We start from the raw sequence: 17,487 nt of genomic DNA on the forward strand, positions 1-17,487 counted from the left end.
AATTAAACAGAAATAATGGGCTGAGATAAATGAGGAGGAAAGGAATCTTCATTGGAGCAAGGAACAGCAAAGAGGGCGGGGCTCAATCCCGGGGGCGGGGCTCAATCCCGGGGGCGGGGCCCTCCCTCCTGAGGGCGGGGCTCAATCCCGGGGGCGGGGCTCAATACCGGGGGCGGGGCCCTCCATCCTGAGGGCGGGGCTCAATCCCGGGGGCGGGGCTCAATACCGGGGGCGGGGCCCTCTCTCCTGAGGGCGGGGCTCAGTCTCGGGGGCGTGGCCCTCCCTCCTGAGGGCGGGGCTCAGTCTCGGGGGCGTGGCCCTCCCTCCCGGGGGCGGGGCTCAGGCTCGGGGGCGTGGCTCTCCCTGGATGGGGCGGGATCCCCTGTGACGCAGTGACGCAGGCTGACGCAGTGACGCGGGCTGACGCAGGGACGGCGGCCTGCTGTACGATGGCGCCTTTTGGGGCTGGTTCAGCTGCTCCTTCGCGGCCTGAGGCCGGCTCGGGCTTGGTATACTCACAGCTCCTCCAGCATCTGGTAGGGGAGCAACGGCAGCCACGGGCCTTGGCTTCTGCCGTGCTCGGCGGAATCCCCTCATCGGTTAAATCAGATGAACAGAAAATGGTGGAACGGGCGATGGAGAGCTGCGGCTTCAAGGCTGCGCTGGCCTGTGTTGGAGGTGAGGGGGTGGGGAGGGTGTGGGTGAGGGTCTGGGGGAGGGTCTGGGGGAGGGGTGGGGGAGGGTCTGGGGGAGGGGTGGGGGAGGGTCTGGGGGAGGGGTGGGGGAGGAGTGGGGGAGGGTCTGGGGGAGGGTCTGGGGGAGGGGTGGGGGAGGGTCTGGGGGAGGGGTGGGGGAGGGTCTGGGGGAGAGGTGGGGGAGGGGTGGGTGAGGGTCTGGGGGAGGGGTGGGGGAGGGTCTGGGGGAGGGGTGGGGTGGGTCTGGGGAGGGGTGGGTGAGGGTCTGGGGGAGGCAGAGGTGAGGGCCTGGGGGAGGGGTGGGTGAGGGCCTGGGGGAGGGGTGGGGGAGGGTCTGGGGGAGGGTCTGGGGGAGGGGTGGGGGAGGGTCTGGGGGAGGGTCTGGGGGAGGGGTGGGGGAGGGGTGGGTGAGGGTCTGGGGGAGGGGTGGGGGAGGGTCTGGGGGAGGGGTGGGGGAGGGGTGGGTGAGGGTCTGGGGGAGGGGTGGGGGAGGGTCTGGGGGAGGGGTGGGGTGGGTCTGGGGAGGGGTGGGTGAGGGTCTGGGGGAGGCAGAGGTGAGGGTCTGGGGGAGGGGTGGGGGAGGGTCTGGGGGAGGGGTGGGGGAGGGTCTGGGGGAGGGGTGGGGGAGGGTCTGGGGGAGGGGTGGGTGAGGGGTGGGTGAGGGTCTGGGGGAGGGGTGGGTGAGGGTCTGGGGGAGGGGTGGGGGAGGGGTGGGGGAGGGGTGGGTGAGGGTCTGGGTGAGGGGTGGGTGAGGGTCTGGGTGAGGGGTGGGTGAGGGTCTGGGGGAGGGGTGGGTGAGGGTCTGGGGGAGGGGTGGGTGAGGGTCTGGGGGAGGGGTGGGTGAGGGTCTGGGGGAGGGGTGGGTGAGGGTCTGGGGGAGGGGGTGGGGTAGGGTCTGGGGGAGGGGGTGGGGTAGGGTCTGGGGGAGGGGTGGGGTAGGGTCTGGGGGAGGGGTGGGGTAGGGTCTGGGGGAGGGGTGGGGTAGGGTCTGGGGGAGGGGTGGGGGAGGGTCTGGGGGAGGGGTGGGGGAGGGTCTGGGGGAGGGGTGGGGGAGGGTCTGGGGGAGGGGTGGGGGAGGGTCTGGGGGAGGCAGAGGTGAGGGCCTGGGGGAGGGGTGGGGGAGGGTCTGGGGGAGGGGTGGGGTGGGTCTGGGGAGGGGTGGGTGAGGGTCTGGGGGAGGCAGAGGTGAGGGCCTGGGGGAGGGGTGGGGGAGGGTCTGGGGAGGGGTGGGGGAGGGTCTGGGGGAGGCAGAGGTGAGGGTCTGGGGGAGGCAGAGGTGGGGGTCTGGGGGAGGGGTGGGGGAGGGTCTGGGGGAGGGGTGGGGGAGGGTCTGGGGGAGGGGTGGGGGAGGGTCTGGGGGAGGGGTGGGTGAGGGTCTGGGGGAGGGGTGGGTGAGGGTCTGGGGGAGGAGTGGGTGAGGGTCTGGGGGAGGGGTGGGTGAGGGTCTGGGGGAGGGGTGGGTGAGGGTCTGGGGGAGGGGTGGGTGAGGGGTGGGTGAGGGTCTGGGGGAGGGGTGGGGGAGGGGTGGGTGAGGGTCTGGGGGAGGGGTGGGGGAGGGTCTGGGGGAGGGGTGGGGGAGGGGTGGGTGAGGGTCTGGGGGAGGGGTGGGGGAGGGTCTGGGGGAGGGGTGGGGTGGGTCTGGGGAGGGGGTGGGTGAGGGTCTGGGGGAGGCAGAGGTGAGAGTCTGGGGGAGGGGTGGGGGAGGGTCTGGGGGAGGGTCTGGGGGAGGGGTGGGGGAGGGTCTGGGGGAGGGGTGGGGGAGGGTCTGGGGGAGGGGTGGGGGAGGGTCTGGGGGAGGGTCTGGGGGAGGGTCTGGGGGAGGGGTGGGGGAGGGGTGGGTGAGGGTCTGGGGGAGGGGTGGGTGAGGGTCTGGGGGAGGGGTGGGGGAGGGTCTGGGGGAGGGGTGGGTGAGGGTCTGGGTGAGGGGTGGGCGAGGGTCTGGGTGAGGGTCTGGGTGAGGGTCTGGGTGAGGGGTGGGTGAGGGTCTGGGTGAGGGGTGGGTGAGGGTCTGGGTGAGGGGTGGGGGAGGGTCTGGGGGAGGGTCTGGGGGAGGGTCTGGGGGAGGGGTGGGGGAGGGTCTGGGGGAGGGGTGGGGGAGGGTCTGGGGGAGGGGTGGGTGAGGGTCTGGGGGAGGCAGAGGTGAGGGCCTGGGGGAGGGGTGGGTGAGGGCCTGGGGGAGGGGTGGGGGAGGGTCTGGGGGAGGGGTGGGGTGGGTCTGGGGAGGGGTGGGTGAGGGTCTGGGGGAGGCAGAGGTGAGGGCCTGGGGGAGGGGTGGGGGAGGGTCTGGGGAGGGGTGGGGGAGGGTCTGGGGGAGGCAGAGGTGAGGGTCTGGGGGAGGCAGAGGTGGGGGTCTGGGGGAGGGGTGGGGGAGGGCCTGGGGGAGGCAGAGGTGAGGGTCTGGGGGAGGGGTGGGTGAGGGCCTGGCGGAGGGGTGGGTGAGGGTCTGGGGAGGGGTGGGTGAGGGCCTGGGGGAGGGGTGGGGGAGGGTCTGGGGGAGGCAGAGGTGGGGGCCTGGGGGAGGGGTGGGTGAGGGTCTGGGGGAGGGGTGGGTGAGGGTCTGGGGGAGGCAGAGGTAAGGGCCTGGGGGAGGGGTGGGTGAGGGTCTGTGGGAGGGGTGGGTGAGGGTCTGGGGGAGGCAGAGGTGAGGGCCTGGGGGAGGCAGAGGTGAGGGTCTGGGGGAGGCAGAGGTGAGGGTCTGGGGGAGGGGTGGGTGAGGGTCTGGGGGAGGGGTGGGGGAGGGTCTGGGGGAGGGGTGGGGTGGGTCTGGGGAGGGGTGGGTGAGGGTCTGGGGAGGCAGAGGTGAGGGCCTGGGGGAGGGGTGGGTGAGGGCCTGGGGGAGGGGTGGGGGAGGGGTGGGGTGGGTCTGGGGAGAGGTGGGTGAGGGTCTGGGGGAGGCAGAGGTGAGGGCCTGGGGGAGGGGTGGGGGAGGGCCTGGGGGAGGGGTGGGGGAGGGTCTGGGGAGGGGTGGGTGAGGGCCTGGGGGAGGCAGAGGTGAGGGTCTGGGGGAGGCAGAGGTGAGGGTCTGGGGGAGGCAGAGGTGGGGGTCTGGGGGAGGGGTGGGGGAGGGCCTGGGGGAGGGGTGGGGGAGGGCCTGGGGGAGGGGTGGGGGAGGGCCTGGGGGAGGGGTGGGTGAGGGCCTGGGGGAGGGGTGGGGGAGGGTCTGGGGGAGGGGTGGGGGAGGGTCTGGGGGAGGCAGAGGTGAGGGCCTGGGGGAGGGGTGGGTGAGGGTCTGGGGGAGGCAGAGGTGAGGGCCTGGGGGAGGGGTGGGTGAGGGTCTGGGGGAGGCAGAGGTGAGGGCCTGGGGGAGGGGTGGGTGAGGGTCTGGGGGAGGCAGAGGTGAGGGTCTGGGGGAGGCAGAGGTGAGGGTCTGGGGGAGGCAGAGGTGAGGGTCTGGGGAGGGGTGGGTGAAGGCCTGGGGGAGGGGTGGGTGAGGGTCTGGGGGAGGCAGAGGTGAGGGTCTGGGGGAGGCAGAGGTGAGGGTCTGGGGGAGGCAGAGGTGAGGGTCTGGGGGAGGCAGAGGTGAGGGTCTGGGGGAGGCAGAGGTGAGGGTCTGGGGGAGGCAGAGGTGAGGGTCTGGGGGAGGCAGAGGTGAGGGTCTGGGGGAGGCAGAGGTGAGGGTCTGGGGGAGGCAGAGGTGAGGGTCTGGGGGAGGCAGAGGTGAGGGTCTGGGGGAGGCAGAGGTGAGGGTCTGGGGGAGGCAGAGGTGAGGGTCTGGGGGAGGCAGAGGTGAGGGCCTGGGGGAGGCAGAGGTGAGGGCCTGGGGGAGGGGTGGGTGAGGGCCTGGGGGAGGGGTGGGTGAGGGTCTGGGAGAAAGGGATAGTGAGGATCTGTTGGAGAGGTGATGAGCATCAGTGGAAGGGGAGCTGATGGTCTGGGGTGGACAGAAAGTGAGGGTCTGGGGTAAGGGGTTTCAAGAAGGACTTGTGGATGCAGTGGCTAGAGATTGTGAGAGTTGTCAGTAAGGTGTTTGGAGAGAAGGGTTACATGATTAGTAGGAGATATGGGGGGAGTTGCAAAATATTAGATGGGATGGCTGTAAGTGAAGTTTGAGGATGGTGGTGCATTTGTCTTAATGAGGGTTGGAGGGGATAGTCTGCAGTCTGAGGAGTTTGTGGGTTGCAAATGTGGAGGTTGTGGCATGAGGAATGGAAGTTGCAGGGAAGCTGATGGGTGGAGACAGTTAGATTTGAATGATAGAAGGTGAGGGGGGTCAATGGAGGTGTCAACTGAGGATGCTGCTGTCATAGAGTCATAGAGATGTACAGCATGGAAACAGACCCTTCGGTCCAACCTGTCCATGCTGACCAGATATCCCAACCCACTCTAGTCCCATCTGCCAGCATCCAGCCCATATCCCTCCAAGTTGCCCCTTAGGTCTCTTTTATGTAATTCCCCCCTCACCCTAAACCTATGCCCCCTAGTTCTGGACTCCCCGACCCCATGGAAAAAACTTTGTCTATTTATCCTATCCATGCCCCTCATAATTGAGTAAACCTCTGAGGTCACCCCTCAGCTTCTGACGCTCCAGGGAAAACAGCCCCAGCCTGTTCAGCCTCTCCCTATAGCTCAGATCCTTCAACCCTGGCAACATCCTTGTAAACTTTTTCTGAACCCTTTCAAGTTTCACAACATCTTTCCGATAGGAAGGAGAATTGCACGCAATATTCCAACAGTGGTCAAACCAATGTCCTGTACAGCCGTAACATGACCTCCCAACTCCTGTACTCAATACTCTGACCAAGAAAGGAAAGCATACCAAGCGCCTTCTTCACTATCCTATCTACCTGTGACTCCACTTTCAAGGAGCTATGAACCTGCACTCCAAGGTCTCTTTGTTCAGCAACACTCCCTAGGACCTTACCATTAGGTGTATAAGTCCTGCTAAGATTTGCTTTCCCAAAATGCAGCACCTCGCATTTATCTGAATTAAACTCCATCTGCCACTTCTCAGCCCATTGGCCCATCTGGTCCAGATCCTGTTGTAATCTGAGGTAACCTTCTTCGCTGTCCACTACACCTCCAATTTTGGTGTCATCTGCAAACTTATTAACTGTGCCTCTTATGCTCGCATCCAAATCATTTATATAAATGACAAAACGTAGAGGGCCCAGCACCGATCCTTGTGGCACTCCACTGGTCACAGGCCTCCAGTCTGAAAAACAACCCTCCACCACCACCCTCTGTCTTCTACCTTTGAGACAGTTCTGTATCTAAATGGCTAGTTCTCCCTGTATTCCATGAGATCTAATCTTGCTAATCAGTCTCCCTTGGGGAACCTTGTCGAACGCCTTACTGAAGTCCATATAGATCACATCTACTGCTCTGCTCTCATCAATCTCCTTTGTTACTTCTTCAAAAAACTCAATCAAGTTTGTGAGACATGATTTCCCACGCACAAAGCCTTGTTGACTATCCCGAATCAGTGCGATAGGTGGAAGGAGGTTAAGGTGAGGATGCTAGGCTGGAGTGGGGGTGGGGGCGGAGAGGTTAAGAAGGTGGTGCTGAGTTCAGGGTTGGGACTGAGACAAGGTGGGGGGGAGGGGAAATGAGGAAACTGGAGAAATCTGAGTTCAACCCTTGTGGTTGGAGGGTTCCTAGGCGGAAGATGAGGCACTTTTCCTCCAGCCGTCATGTTGCTAAGGTCTGGCGATGGAGGAGTCCAAGGACCTGCATGCCCTTGGTGGAGTGGGAGGGGGAGTTGAAGTGTTGAGCTACGGGGTGGTTGGGTTGGTTGGTCCGGGTGTCCCAGAGGTGTTCTCTGAAACGTTCATCCACAGAAGAATCCATACACTAAAACAGTTCTTCCTAGCCATATCGGAAATTAAAGACAGTAAGTACCAAAAACTTTCATGTCCTTAACACACACTCTGGGTTCCTCAACTGTTCCAGAATCTTCCATCAGCTTCCGAAATCACTCGGGCGCCATTAACCACATGGCCACTGCAGCGCCCGCGGCAGCAACCGCCGCCGCGAACCATGACGTCACTTCCACCCCCACAGACCTTGCAGCCTCCGCGATCGCCGCCCAGATAACCACCATGATCGCCAGGAAGACCATCGCCGACAGAGTCGCAGCCTTCGCGGGGTCGACAGCTATCGGGAACAACACCATTTCTGTCGTTGCCACAGCCACCTCCGACCCCAGTGACATCACTAACCTGCACAACGACCACGCTGCATGCGTCTGCGTCCCCACGCCGATCTCCGTCACCGCGCCTAACCCCGCCCCCACGCCGATCTCCGTCACCGCGCCTAACCCCGCCCCCACGCCGATCTCCGTCCCCGCCCCGATTCCCGCCTCCATGCCTAACCCCGTCCCCACTCCCAGCTCCAGCCCCACACCAGGTCCTAGCTCCCAGCCCTGTCATGTTTTCACCATCCCTCCAGAACTACCCCTCTCTGAGGATGAAAGATCAGTTCAACACGCGGCAAGACGTCGAACAATTTTTCCGCCGCCTTCGCCTCCGCGTCTACTTCTTCAACCAGGACTCCCGCCCACCCTCTGACGACCCCTTCTCCCGCCTCCAACACACCCCATCCACCTGCCCTCGATCTCTTCATAGCCAACTGCTGCCGCGACATTCACCGCCTCAACTTCTCCACCCCTCTCACCCACTCCAACCTCTCACCCTCGGAACGTGCAGCCCTCCACTCCCTCCGTTCCAACCCCAACCTCACTAACAAACCGGCAGACCAGGGAGGCGCGGTAGTAGTTTGGCGCACCGACCTTTACACCGCTGAGGCCAAACGCCAGCTCGCAGGTACCTCCTCCTACTGCCCCCTTGACCATGACCCCACCCCCCACCACCAAACTATCATCTCCCAGACCATCCATAACCTCATCTCCTCGGGGGATCTCCCATCCACCGCCTCCAACCTCATAGTCCCACAACCCCGCACTGCCCGCTTCTACCTCCTGCCCAAAATCCACAAACCTGACTGCCCCGGCCGACCCATTGTCTCCGCCTGCTCCTGCCCCACCGAACTCATCTCCGCATACCTTGACACCGTCCTGTCCCCCTTAGTCCAAGAACTCCCCACCTACGTTCGGGACACCACCCACGCCCTCCACCTCCTCCATGATTTTCGCTTCCCCAATCCCCAACGTCTTATCTTCACCATGGACATCCAGTCCCTGTACACCTCCATCCCCCATCACGAAGGACTCAAAGCCCTCCGCTTCTTCCTTTTCCGCCATACCACCCAGTACCCTTCCACCGACACCCTCCTACGACTGACCGAACTGGTCCTCACCCTGAACAACTTCTCTTTCCAATCCTCCCACTTCCTCTAAACCAAAGGAGTAGCCATGGGCACCCGCATGGGCCCCAGCTATGCCTGCCTCTTCGTAGGATATGTGGAACAATCCATCTTCCGCAACTACACTGGCCCCACCCCCCACCTTTTCCTCTGCGACATCGATGACTGTCTCGGCGCCGCCTCGTGCTCCCACAAGGAGGTTGAACAGTTCATCCACTTTACCAACACCTTCCACCCCGACCTCAAATTCACTTGGACCATCTCAGACTCCTCCCTCCCCTTCCTAGACCTTTCCATTTCTATCTCGGGCGACCGAATCAACACGGACATGTACTACAAACCGACCGACTCCCACAGCTACCTGGACTACACCTCCTCCCACCCTGCCTCCTGTAAAAACACCATCCCATTCTCCCAATTCCTTCGTCTCCGCCGCATCTGCTCCCAGGAGGACCAGTTCCAATACCGTACAACCCAGATGGCCTCCTTCTTCAAAGACTGCAATTTCCCCCCCGACGTGGTCGACGATGCCCTCCACCGCATCTCCTCCACTTCCTGCTCCTCCGCCCTTGAGCCCCGCCCCTCCAACCGCCACCAGGACAGAACCCCACTGGTCCTCACCTACCACCCCACCAACCTCCATATACATCGTATCATCCGTTGTCATTTCCGCCACCTCCAAACGGACCCCACCACCAGGGATATATTTCCCTCCCCTCCCCTATCAGCGTTCCGAAAAGACCACTCCCTCCGTGACTCCCTTGTCAGGTCCACACCCCCCACCAACCCAACCTTCTCTCCCGGCACCTTCCCCTGCAACCGCAAGAAATGCAAAACTTGAGCCCACACCTCCCTCTTTACTTCCCTCCAAGGCCCCAAGGGATCTTTACATATCCACCACAAATTCACCTGCGCCTCCACGCACATCATTTATTGCATCCGCTGCACCTGATGTGGCCTCCTCTATATTGGGGAGACAGGCCGCCTACTTGCGGAACGTTTCAGAGAATACCTCTGGGACACCCGGACCAACCAACCCAACCACCCTGTGGCTCAACACTTCAACTCCCCCTCCCACTCCACCAAGGACATGCAGGTCCTTGGACTCCTCCATCGCCAGACCATAGCAACATGACGGTTGGAGGAAGAGCGCCTCATCTTCCGCCTAGGAACCCTCCAACCACAAGGGATGAACTCAGATTTCTCCAGTTTCCTCATTTCCCCTCCCGCCACCTTGTCTCAGTCCCAACCCTCGAATTCAGCACCACCTTCCTAACCTGCAATCTTCTTCCTGACCTCTCCGCCCCCACCCCCACTCCAGCCTATCACCCTCACCTTAACCTCCTTCCACCTAGTGCATTTCCAACGCCCCTCCCCCAAGTCCCTCCTCCCTACCTTTTATCTTAGCCTGCTGGGCACACTTTCCTCATTCCTGAAGAAGGGCTTATGCCCGAAACGTCGATTCTCCTGCTCCTTGGATGCTGCCTGACCTGCTGCGCTTTTCCAGCAACACATTTTCAGCTCTGATGTCCAGCATCTGCAGTCCTCACTGTCTTCTATCCCTAATCAGTCCTTGCCTTTCCAAATACAGTGTGAGAACAGAGAGGTGAGAATTGGAGGACTTAGAGGGGGTGTAGGAGTTGTGGAGGTCAGAGAAAGGAGGTAAACATCCTCTTCCAGCTTCTGCGTGGTGTATTATATAAATTCAGTGCTGGGTGTTGCTGGCTGAGAGTTTGGATTGTTTCAAAAGTGTTCCTTTTTCCAATTTTTGCAAATGAATGAGTGTGAAGCCTGTAAAGAGAGCAGTACAGTCAGCAGAGTGGGTGCGCTAAGTCACCACAGGGTGTAGTAATTAGTTAGAAAATCGATTGTCTCTAAAGAACAGGATGGGTCAGGTTGAATCTGGATGTCCTGGTGCAGGAATCACAGAAGGTAAGTATGCAGGGACAGCAAGTATTCGGGAAAGCTGTTAGATGGATATATTTGATTGTGAGGGGAATTAAATGTAAGTGTATGAAGGTTATGCTTCGGTTATACAAGGCATTAATGAGACCACATCTGGAATACTGTATACAGTATTCGTCAGTATATTTACGGAAGAATGTTAATCCTTTGGAAGCAGTTCAGAGAAGGATTACCAGATCTCCAACTCGGCAGCGTCCCCTTGACCGGTCCTACCTGTCCATCTTCCTTTCTACCCACCCATCTGTTCCACCCTTCTCTCCGACCTATTACTTTCACCTTCACCTTCGTTTACCTACCACATTCCCGACTACCTTCCCCGCAGTCCCATCCCCTCCCATTTAACTCTCAGCGCCACCCCCGCCCATGAGTCTCATTCCTGATGAATAGCTTATCCTCCTCAGATGCTGCCTGAGTTGCTGTGCTTTTCCAGCACCACACTCTCGACTCAATACCTGAAATGAACAGATTCCCTGGTGAGAACAGGCTTGGCATGTATCCAGTGGAGAGTACAAGAGTCAGAGGTGATTTAATTGATCCTGATGATGTGGAAATGATGTTTCCTCTTGTTGGAGAATTCATATCAAGAGGTCATGTTTTAAACTTAAGGGTTTGTCTAATAAAGACAGAGATGATGTTTTTTTCTGAGGATTGGGTGTCTTTGGAATTCCCTTCCTCCAAAGATAATGGAAGCAGAATCTAGTGGGCGGCACAGTGGTTAGCACTGCTGCCTCACAGCGCCAGAGACCCGGGTTCAATTCCCGCCTCAGGCGACTGACTGTGTGGAGTTTGCACATTCTCCCCGTGTCTGTGTGGGTTTCCTCCGGGTGCTCCGTTTTCCTCCCACAGTCCAAAGATGTGCAGGTCACGTGAATTGGCCATGCTAAATTGCCCGTATTGTTAGGTAAGGGGTAAATGTAGGGGCATGGGTGGGTTGCGCTTCGGCGGGTCGGTGTGGACTTGTTGGGCCGAAGGGCCTGTTTCCACACTGTAATGTAATCTGTAAATATTTTTAGGGCAGATGCAGGTAATCCTGGGTAATCAGAAACCTATCAGGGGCATACAGGAATGTCGAGTTAAGGTTAAAACCAGACCAGCCATGATCTTGCTGAACGGAGGAGCAGGCTCAAATGGTCAAGTGACCTAACCCTTGTTTATGTGTTCATTTGGATCTCTATACTTGGTTACCTGTGACATTTCAACCTCTGTGACCTTGACAAGGAGAATGGGTGAGATATCACCTGTAATTCCATCCCTTGCTGGAATGTTTGTAGATATAGGTAAGAAAATGACAGATCACCTAATCATGTGCTCGACATTTCATCCTTCTGAACAGAGTTAACCCCAAGAGAGCAGCAGAAGTGAAACATAGGGTGAGTATTTACTTTTTAATGGAAAGTGACAGGAAGAACACTGGCTAGTCTGAGGGAAGTGCGAAGAAGAGGGATTAGAATATTTTAAAGGCAGAAGGGGGATAGATTCTTGTTAAGCAAGGAGGTGAATGGCTATTAAGAGTAAGTGAGCGTATGGTTTTGAGGTTCTAATCGAATCAGTGATGATTTATGATAATAGTGGAGCAGGCTCGATGGACTGAATGGCCTACTCATCCAAATTTGTATGATGGATCTACGGAATTGTTTCCTGTGCTCATTTCAGGATTATGATCAGAATAGAGCCAATACTGGCATCAGGTGTCTGAGCTCTGTTCCTGTCGATCTCTTGAAGGTTGACTGTTATTAGCATTCTCTCTGTCTGTACTGTCTCTTACCTTTCCCTCCTTAGGCTTTGTGCTCGGTGGTGCATTTGGAATCTTCACGGCTGGTATTGATACTAATGTTGGCTTCGATCCAAAGGATCCATTGCGGACGCCAACTGCCAGGGAAGTTCTGAAAGACATGGGGCAGCGTGGAATGTCATATGCAAAGAATTTTGCTATCGTTGGGGCAATGTTTTCTTGTACAGAATGCATCATTGAATCGGTGAGTTTGCCTTCCATCAGCAGTGGCATAGCAAGAAACACTTGGATTTAGACCACTGCCTCTGAAATATTCCAAGCTTCAGGGATTATTAAAGAATTGATTATTGATTGTAAGGATGATGTTGGAAAGATAGAATTGGTGGATAGTTTTCAATAAGATGCATGGAAACACGACCACTTGCAAGTTCCCCTCCAAGCAACTCACCATCCTGACTTTGAAATATTTGATGTTCCTTAACTGTTGCAGGGTCAAGATTCTGGAATTCCCTCCCTCACAGCATTTTGGGTCAACCTACAGCATTTGGACGGCAGTGGTTCAAGAAGGCAGCTCATCACCATTACCTCAAGGGCAACTAGGAACAGGCAATAAATCCATAGAATCCCTACAGTGTGGAAACAGGCCATTTGGCCCAACAAGTCCATATCGACCCTTTGAAGAGTAAACCACCCAGACCCATTTTCTTACCCTACTACTCTACGTTTTCTCTGACTAATGCACCGTGCCTGCACATCACTGAACATCATGGGCAACGGAGCACAACTAGTTCATCTAACTTGCATATCTTTGGACTGTGGGAGAAAACCAGAGCACCTGGAGGAAACCTACGCGGACACTGGGGGAGAATGTGCGAAGTCCACACACAATCGCCTGAGGATGGAATCAAACCTGTGTGCTTAGTGCTGTGAGGTAGCAGTGCTAACCACTGAGTCACCGTGCCGTCCAGCCAGTGACATCCGTGTCCCACAAGTTGATAATTGGAAAAAAATTCCTGATACTTCATGGAATATGAGTGGAGTGTTTTAAAACGATGGACATAGATCTTGGTAAATAGAACAGGTGGTTTCTGGTCATTTAAAGTATAGATCATGGTGGCAGAAGCACAAAATTAATTATAAGAAATTTAGAATAGAAGGCAGGAAAAACTTCCTTAGCCAGAGAGTTGTGAGGCTGTGCAATTCACTTCTGGGGTTAGTGTTGGAGACAGAAATGTGTCCACGTTCACCGTCAGATTGGCGATGTAGATGGAGGGGTATTGAGTAAATTGAGAGCCAGCACAGCTTCGTAAACAGATTGTGCTTACTTTAATCACATTTTTAATGAAGGAACAGAGAAGATTGATGAAGAGAATGTGGTGGATGTTATCTCTACAGATTTTAAGAAGTCATTTGACAAGGTACCACATAAAAGGTTAACAAGATTGCTGTTTGTGATGTAGGAGGTCAGCCCTATGTTGGATTAAAGATTAAAGATTAGTTTAAGGACAAAGCAACAAATCATAAATATTTTTCAGACTGGAGGATAGTAGCCAGTTTTTTTTCAAAAATGTATTTGTCACTGGAGTGTGAATATCACTGGCTTGGCCAGCGTTTATTGCCCATCCCTAACTGCCCTGAGCAAGGTGCTAATGAGTTGTCATCTTGAATCGCTGCAGTCCAAATGCTACAGGAAGACCAGTTAGGAAGGAAGCTCCAGGATTTCCAGCAGCAGCGAAGGAATAGTGATATATTCCTTCAACGTTTCGGGCATAAGCATAAGATTCCTGAAGAAGGGCTTATGCCAGAAACGTCGATTCTCCTGCTCCTTGGATGCTGCCTGGCCTGCTGTGTTTTTTTCCAGCACCACATTTTTCAACTCAGGTTTCCAGCATCTGGAGTCCTCGCTTTCTCCTCCATGACAAAGCAGCCCACTCAATTGATACCACATCCACTCTTCCCCACCATCAATGCTGAAAAGCAACAGTGTGTACCATCTGCAAGTTCCACTACAAAAATTCACCAAGACCCCTTCGGCATTTCAAATTTGCAACAACTTCCATCGAGAAGGCCAAAGGCAACAGATACATGGGGATACCACAAGCTGCAAGTTTCCTTCCAACCCACTCGCCATTTGACTTGGAAATATGTTGCTGTTCCAGCATTGCTGGATCAGAATGCTTGTACTCCATCCCGACAGCATTATAGATCTACCTACAAAACATGGACTGCTGTTGTCCAAAAAGGCAGTAATTACTGGATCAGCCAGTGACACCCACATCTTATGAGTTTTCAAAAACATGCATCAGTAACAGGTGCAGTGGTAAGGATGCTGTCAAGTAATGTATCCTGAAGAATCCATGTGAGGACAACGTTTTAAAAATATTTTTAATGATCTGGATTTTGGCTGACAGAACAGCTTAAAAATTTGCCATGATTCTGATCTTGGAATATCTGTCAGTGAGAGGGATGCCAATTGACTGCAACAGGATAGATGGAATCTTGCAGAATGGGCAAAGTAGCAGATAAAATTTAATGTGGGGATATGGGAGGTAATCTGTTTTAGCAGAAGGGACAAAGAAGGTCAGTGTAGATTTTAATTCACCATTCCAAAGTGTGTTGGGGATAAAGGGATCTGAGTGCGAAGGTGGTAGGAAGATTTAGAAAGTAGTTAGCAATGCATAAAGAATCTTGGGCAAAACTATTGTTAGGGTCCAGCTAAAGTATGTGAAAGTTCTTGAGAGTATGTTGAGGTGATTTACTAGAATGGTTCCAGGGATAGGGTTTTTAGATGCATTTGGTTGAAGAAGCTGGAGTTAGTTGCCCTGAGGTAAAGGGGATTAAGGGAAAATGTGATAGATGTGTACATGATGACAGATTTAGATATGGTAGATAAAGAAGAGCTGCATCCATTAGACATACAAGGTATGGAGGGCACTCATTCAAGGTTTTGGGCAAAAGATGGAGAGTTTTGTGATGATCTCTAATGACTAAGAACTCACTGCCCATGAGGGAGGTGGAACCAGATGGCTCAATGATTTCAAAAGCAAATTGGATGGACACGAGTGACACAAAATCGTGGGAGTCTGGGAATCTAGTGGGAAGGTTTGCTCTATGGCGAGCTACCATGGTCTTGATGGGCTGAATAGCCTCCAGTGCTGTAACAATTGTGACTCTAGATTTATTTGTGACAGCTAAGGTCCAGTTTCAACAAGCTGGATCCAATATATTGTAACTCATTTGTATTTCTGGAATTGGACAGAGCAGTGAACAGGGAAGGCTGGGATTTAAAATCTTCTCTCTTTTGATATTTTGAAAGTACCGTGGGAAGTCAGATTGGAAGAACAGTGTGCTGAGTGGCTGTGTAACAGGAGGAGCAATTGGTTTCCGAGGTGAGTGACAGAATCTTTCTCAAGCCTAAGTTTGAAATGGCAGCTTTTGTGTTAATGTTTCTAACCTGCTCCCCTTCCCCCACTGCAGCTGGCCTAAAGGCAGGAGCCATTGGATGTGGTGGGTTTGCTGCCTTTTCTGCAGTCATTGACTACTACTTACGGTGAAGTAAACTCTGAACTGTCTTGCTGCAAGTCGAATGGGACTATTGGCTGTCAAAGTCCCTACACAGCGAGTGAGCTGGAACTGACTCATGTGAAGTAAGGACATGTGCTGGAGATCTGAATGAGCACACACTGACTGCAGCCAGTGTCTCACAACACGTATTGTTGCCATGGGACAAACACAGGACGTATTGAAACAGTGAAAGGTCTGAATGGAGATTCCATTCTAGGACAGAGGTCAGGTTTTGATCTGTTGTTGCTGTGTCCTATAATGTAAAAGATATATTGACATGATGGAATGGAATAAAATCTATTGTTTTATAAATATGGAGTCACTGTTTATTCAGCAGGGCAATGATCGCTTACTGTGTAACTGTATAGAATCACAAAATTGTTACAGCCCAAAAGGCCATTTGGCCTGTCATGTGTGTGCAGATTCTCTGAAGGAGCAATTTACCTACCTTGTCCTCTACTTGTAGTTCTGCACATGGTTTCTTTTCAGATAATCCAGTTCCCTGTTCAATAATTTAATTGATCTTATCTCCATCACCCATTAAGCATATCCTGAATTCTAACCACTTGCTGCATGAAAAGCTTTCTTCTCATGTTGCTAATTCTGTTTATGCAAATGATCTTCAATCTTTGCCCCTCTAGTTCTTTTTCTTGTCACCGGTCAGAGCAGTTTCCCTCTATCGACTCTGTCTAGACTCCACATGACTTTGAACACTTCGGTTAAATTGCACAACAATCTTTTCTCCAAGAAAAACCGTCCTACCTTTAACAATTTATTTAAGTAACTGAAATTCCTTATCCCTGGAACCACTCTCATGAAACTTTTCTGCACCTTTTCTAAAGCCTTCTCTCCTCAAACTGTGCTGTCCAATTCGACAGTTTGTCTAATTGCAGCTGAGGCTGAATCAGTGTTTTATGTTAAATTTCATGCATTTTTGATTTATTGTTGTCAAATATCTAAATACAATGAAAAGTTTTGTGTGCAGTACAGGCAAACTTTAACATACAAGGACATACAGATCATTAGGCAAGAACTCTATAAATAGGAGGTTGGCTTGCATCATGGTGTGGGCTATGTTCACAACTTTCTGTAGTTTCTTACAATCCTGAACAGAGCAGTTGCCGTACCAGCAGTGATGCACCCAGATAGAATGTTTCCTATGGCGCATCTGTAAGGGTTAATGAGGGTCCCTATGGACATGCTGAATTTCCTTAGCCTCCTGAGGTAGAAGAGGTGCAGGTTCAATACCTGCCCTGGCTGAGATTAGCATGTAGAATCTGTCCTCTCAACCTCTTCCCTCTCCTGAGGCATGGTGACCCTTAAGGTAAACTACCACCACTTGTCCCTTTGGCACAAGATGAGATGTTTAGGGGTTAATTTGCTCTGCTGATGTTCAATAAATTGGCTGTCCTGGTGGGGGAGGTGGTATGTTTCTCTTTCTCTTGCAGGTAGAATGTAAAAAAATTACATTGCCATCTCCTGCTGTTCAGAATCAATAAGAACACTGAAGTTAAGAATCTAACCACACCCTGCAGTTTCCAAAAAAATTACACCAGGTCTTGCCATTAAGGAATAATCTAATCACATTGTTTCTGGAAGTAATCAAATCACGACATTGTGTCTTGAGTGATGAGTGGCTGGGGGTTGTCTTGTGGGCATTACTGATTGTGATGTAAAATCTTGTATAAAGGAAGAATAGTCTCTTTGTTGAGAGAGATCTCTTGACACGGCTCTGCAAGCATTGCAAAGGGGGTTAAGTGGTCCTCCGAAGCTTGTACTTAATAAATTTTACGTATTGCAGTTGCATCAAGTGTGTAAGAATCTCAAGAAAAACAACCTAACCAAGGGAACAACCCTCCATAAAAGGTACGATAGTTCTTTACCTTTTTATGACTAGAGTCAATACACCTAAGCTATTTAATAAACTAATTCCTAATTGTACAATTGAATTCCTGATTCCAAAAAAAATCGAGTCGATGTATTAGTTTTTCAGGATTTGGAGTTGTTTGTGCAATGCAGATATTTGGTTTGAAAAGTACAACTTTTTCTTTAAGGAGTTTAGAATATTTTGTTGGGTGAGGTAGAAAATCCTCGGATTCTGATCTCTGTCAGAAGAGAGCATTTGCTATTGGTCAGTGTCTTCACAGTATAGTGACTGATTTGGTAGCTGGCAGTCAGCCACCATCCCATATTCTCAGCCAATCATGCAACTTTGTCTGCAGTTGGCTACCCCAATAGTAGCTCAGCTGCTAACCTTGAAAGTGTTACTCT

At 54.0% G+C, this 17,487-nt stretch overlaps 1 protein-coding gene across 1 annotated transcript; it reads left to right on the forward strand.

Annotated features, from left to right (window-relative positions):
• Positions 1 to 434: 434 nt before the first annotated feature.
• Positions 435 to 15,528, forward strand: timm22 (translocase of inner mitochondrial membrane 22 homolog (yeast)). The gene is made up of 4 exons (XM_043718043.2): positions 435 to 678; positions 11,700 to 11,896; positions 14,969 to 15,041; positions 15,130 to 15,528. Exons 1-4 carry the CDS (start codon positions 450 to 452, stop codon positions 15,204 to 15,206), a joined length of 576 nt encoding a protein of 191 aa, XP_043573978.1. The 5' UTR covers positions 435 to 449; the 3' UTR covers positions 15,207 to 15,528.
• Positions 15,529 to 17,487: the final 1,959 nt, after the last annotated feature.

The sequence above is a fragment of the Chiloscyllium plagiosum genome, unplaced genomic scaffold, assembly GCF_037043375.1.
Source record: "Chiloscyllium plagiosum isolate Xiang-an unplaced genomic scaffold, Cpla_swu_hap1 HiC_scaffold_31, whole genome shotgun sequence".
Classification (NCBI taxonomy): domain Eukaryota; kingdom Metazoa; phylum Chordata; class Chondrichthyes; order Orectolobiformes; family Hemiscylliidae; genus Chiloscyllium; species Chiloscyllium plagiosum.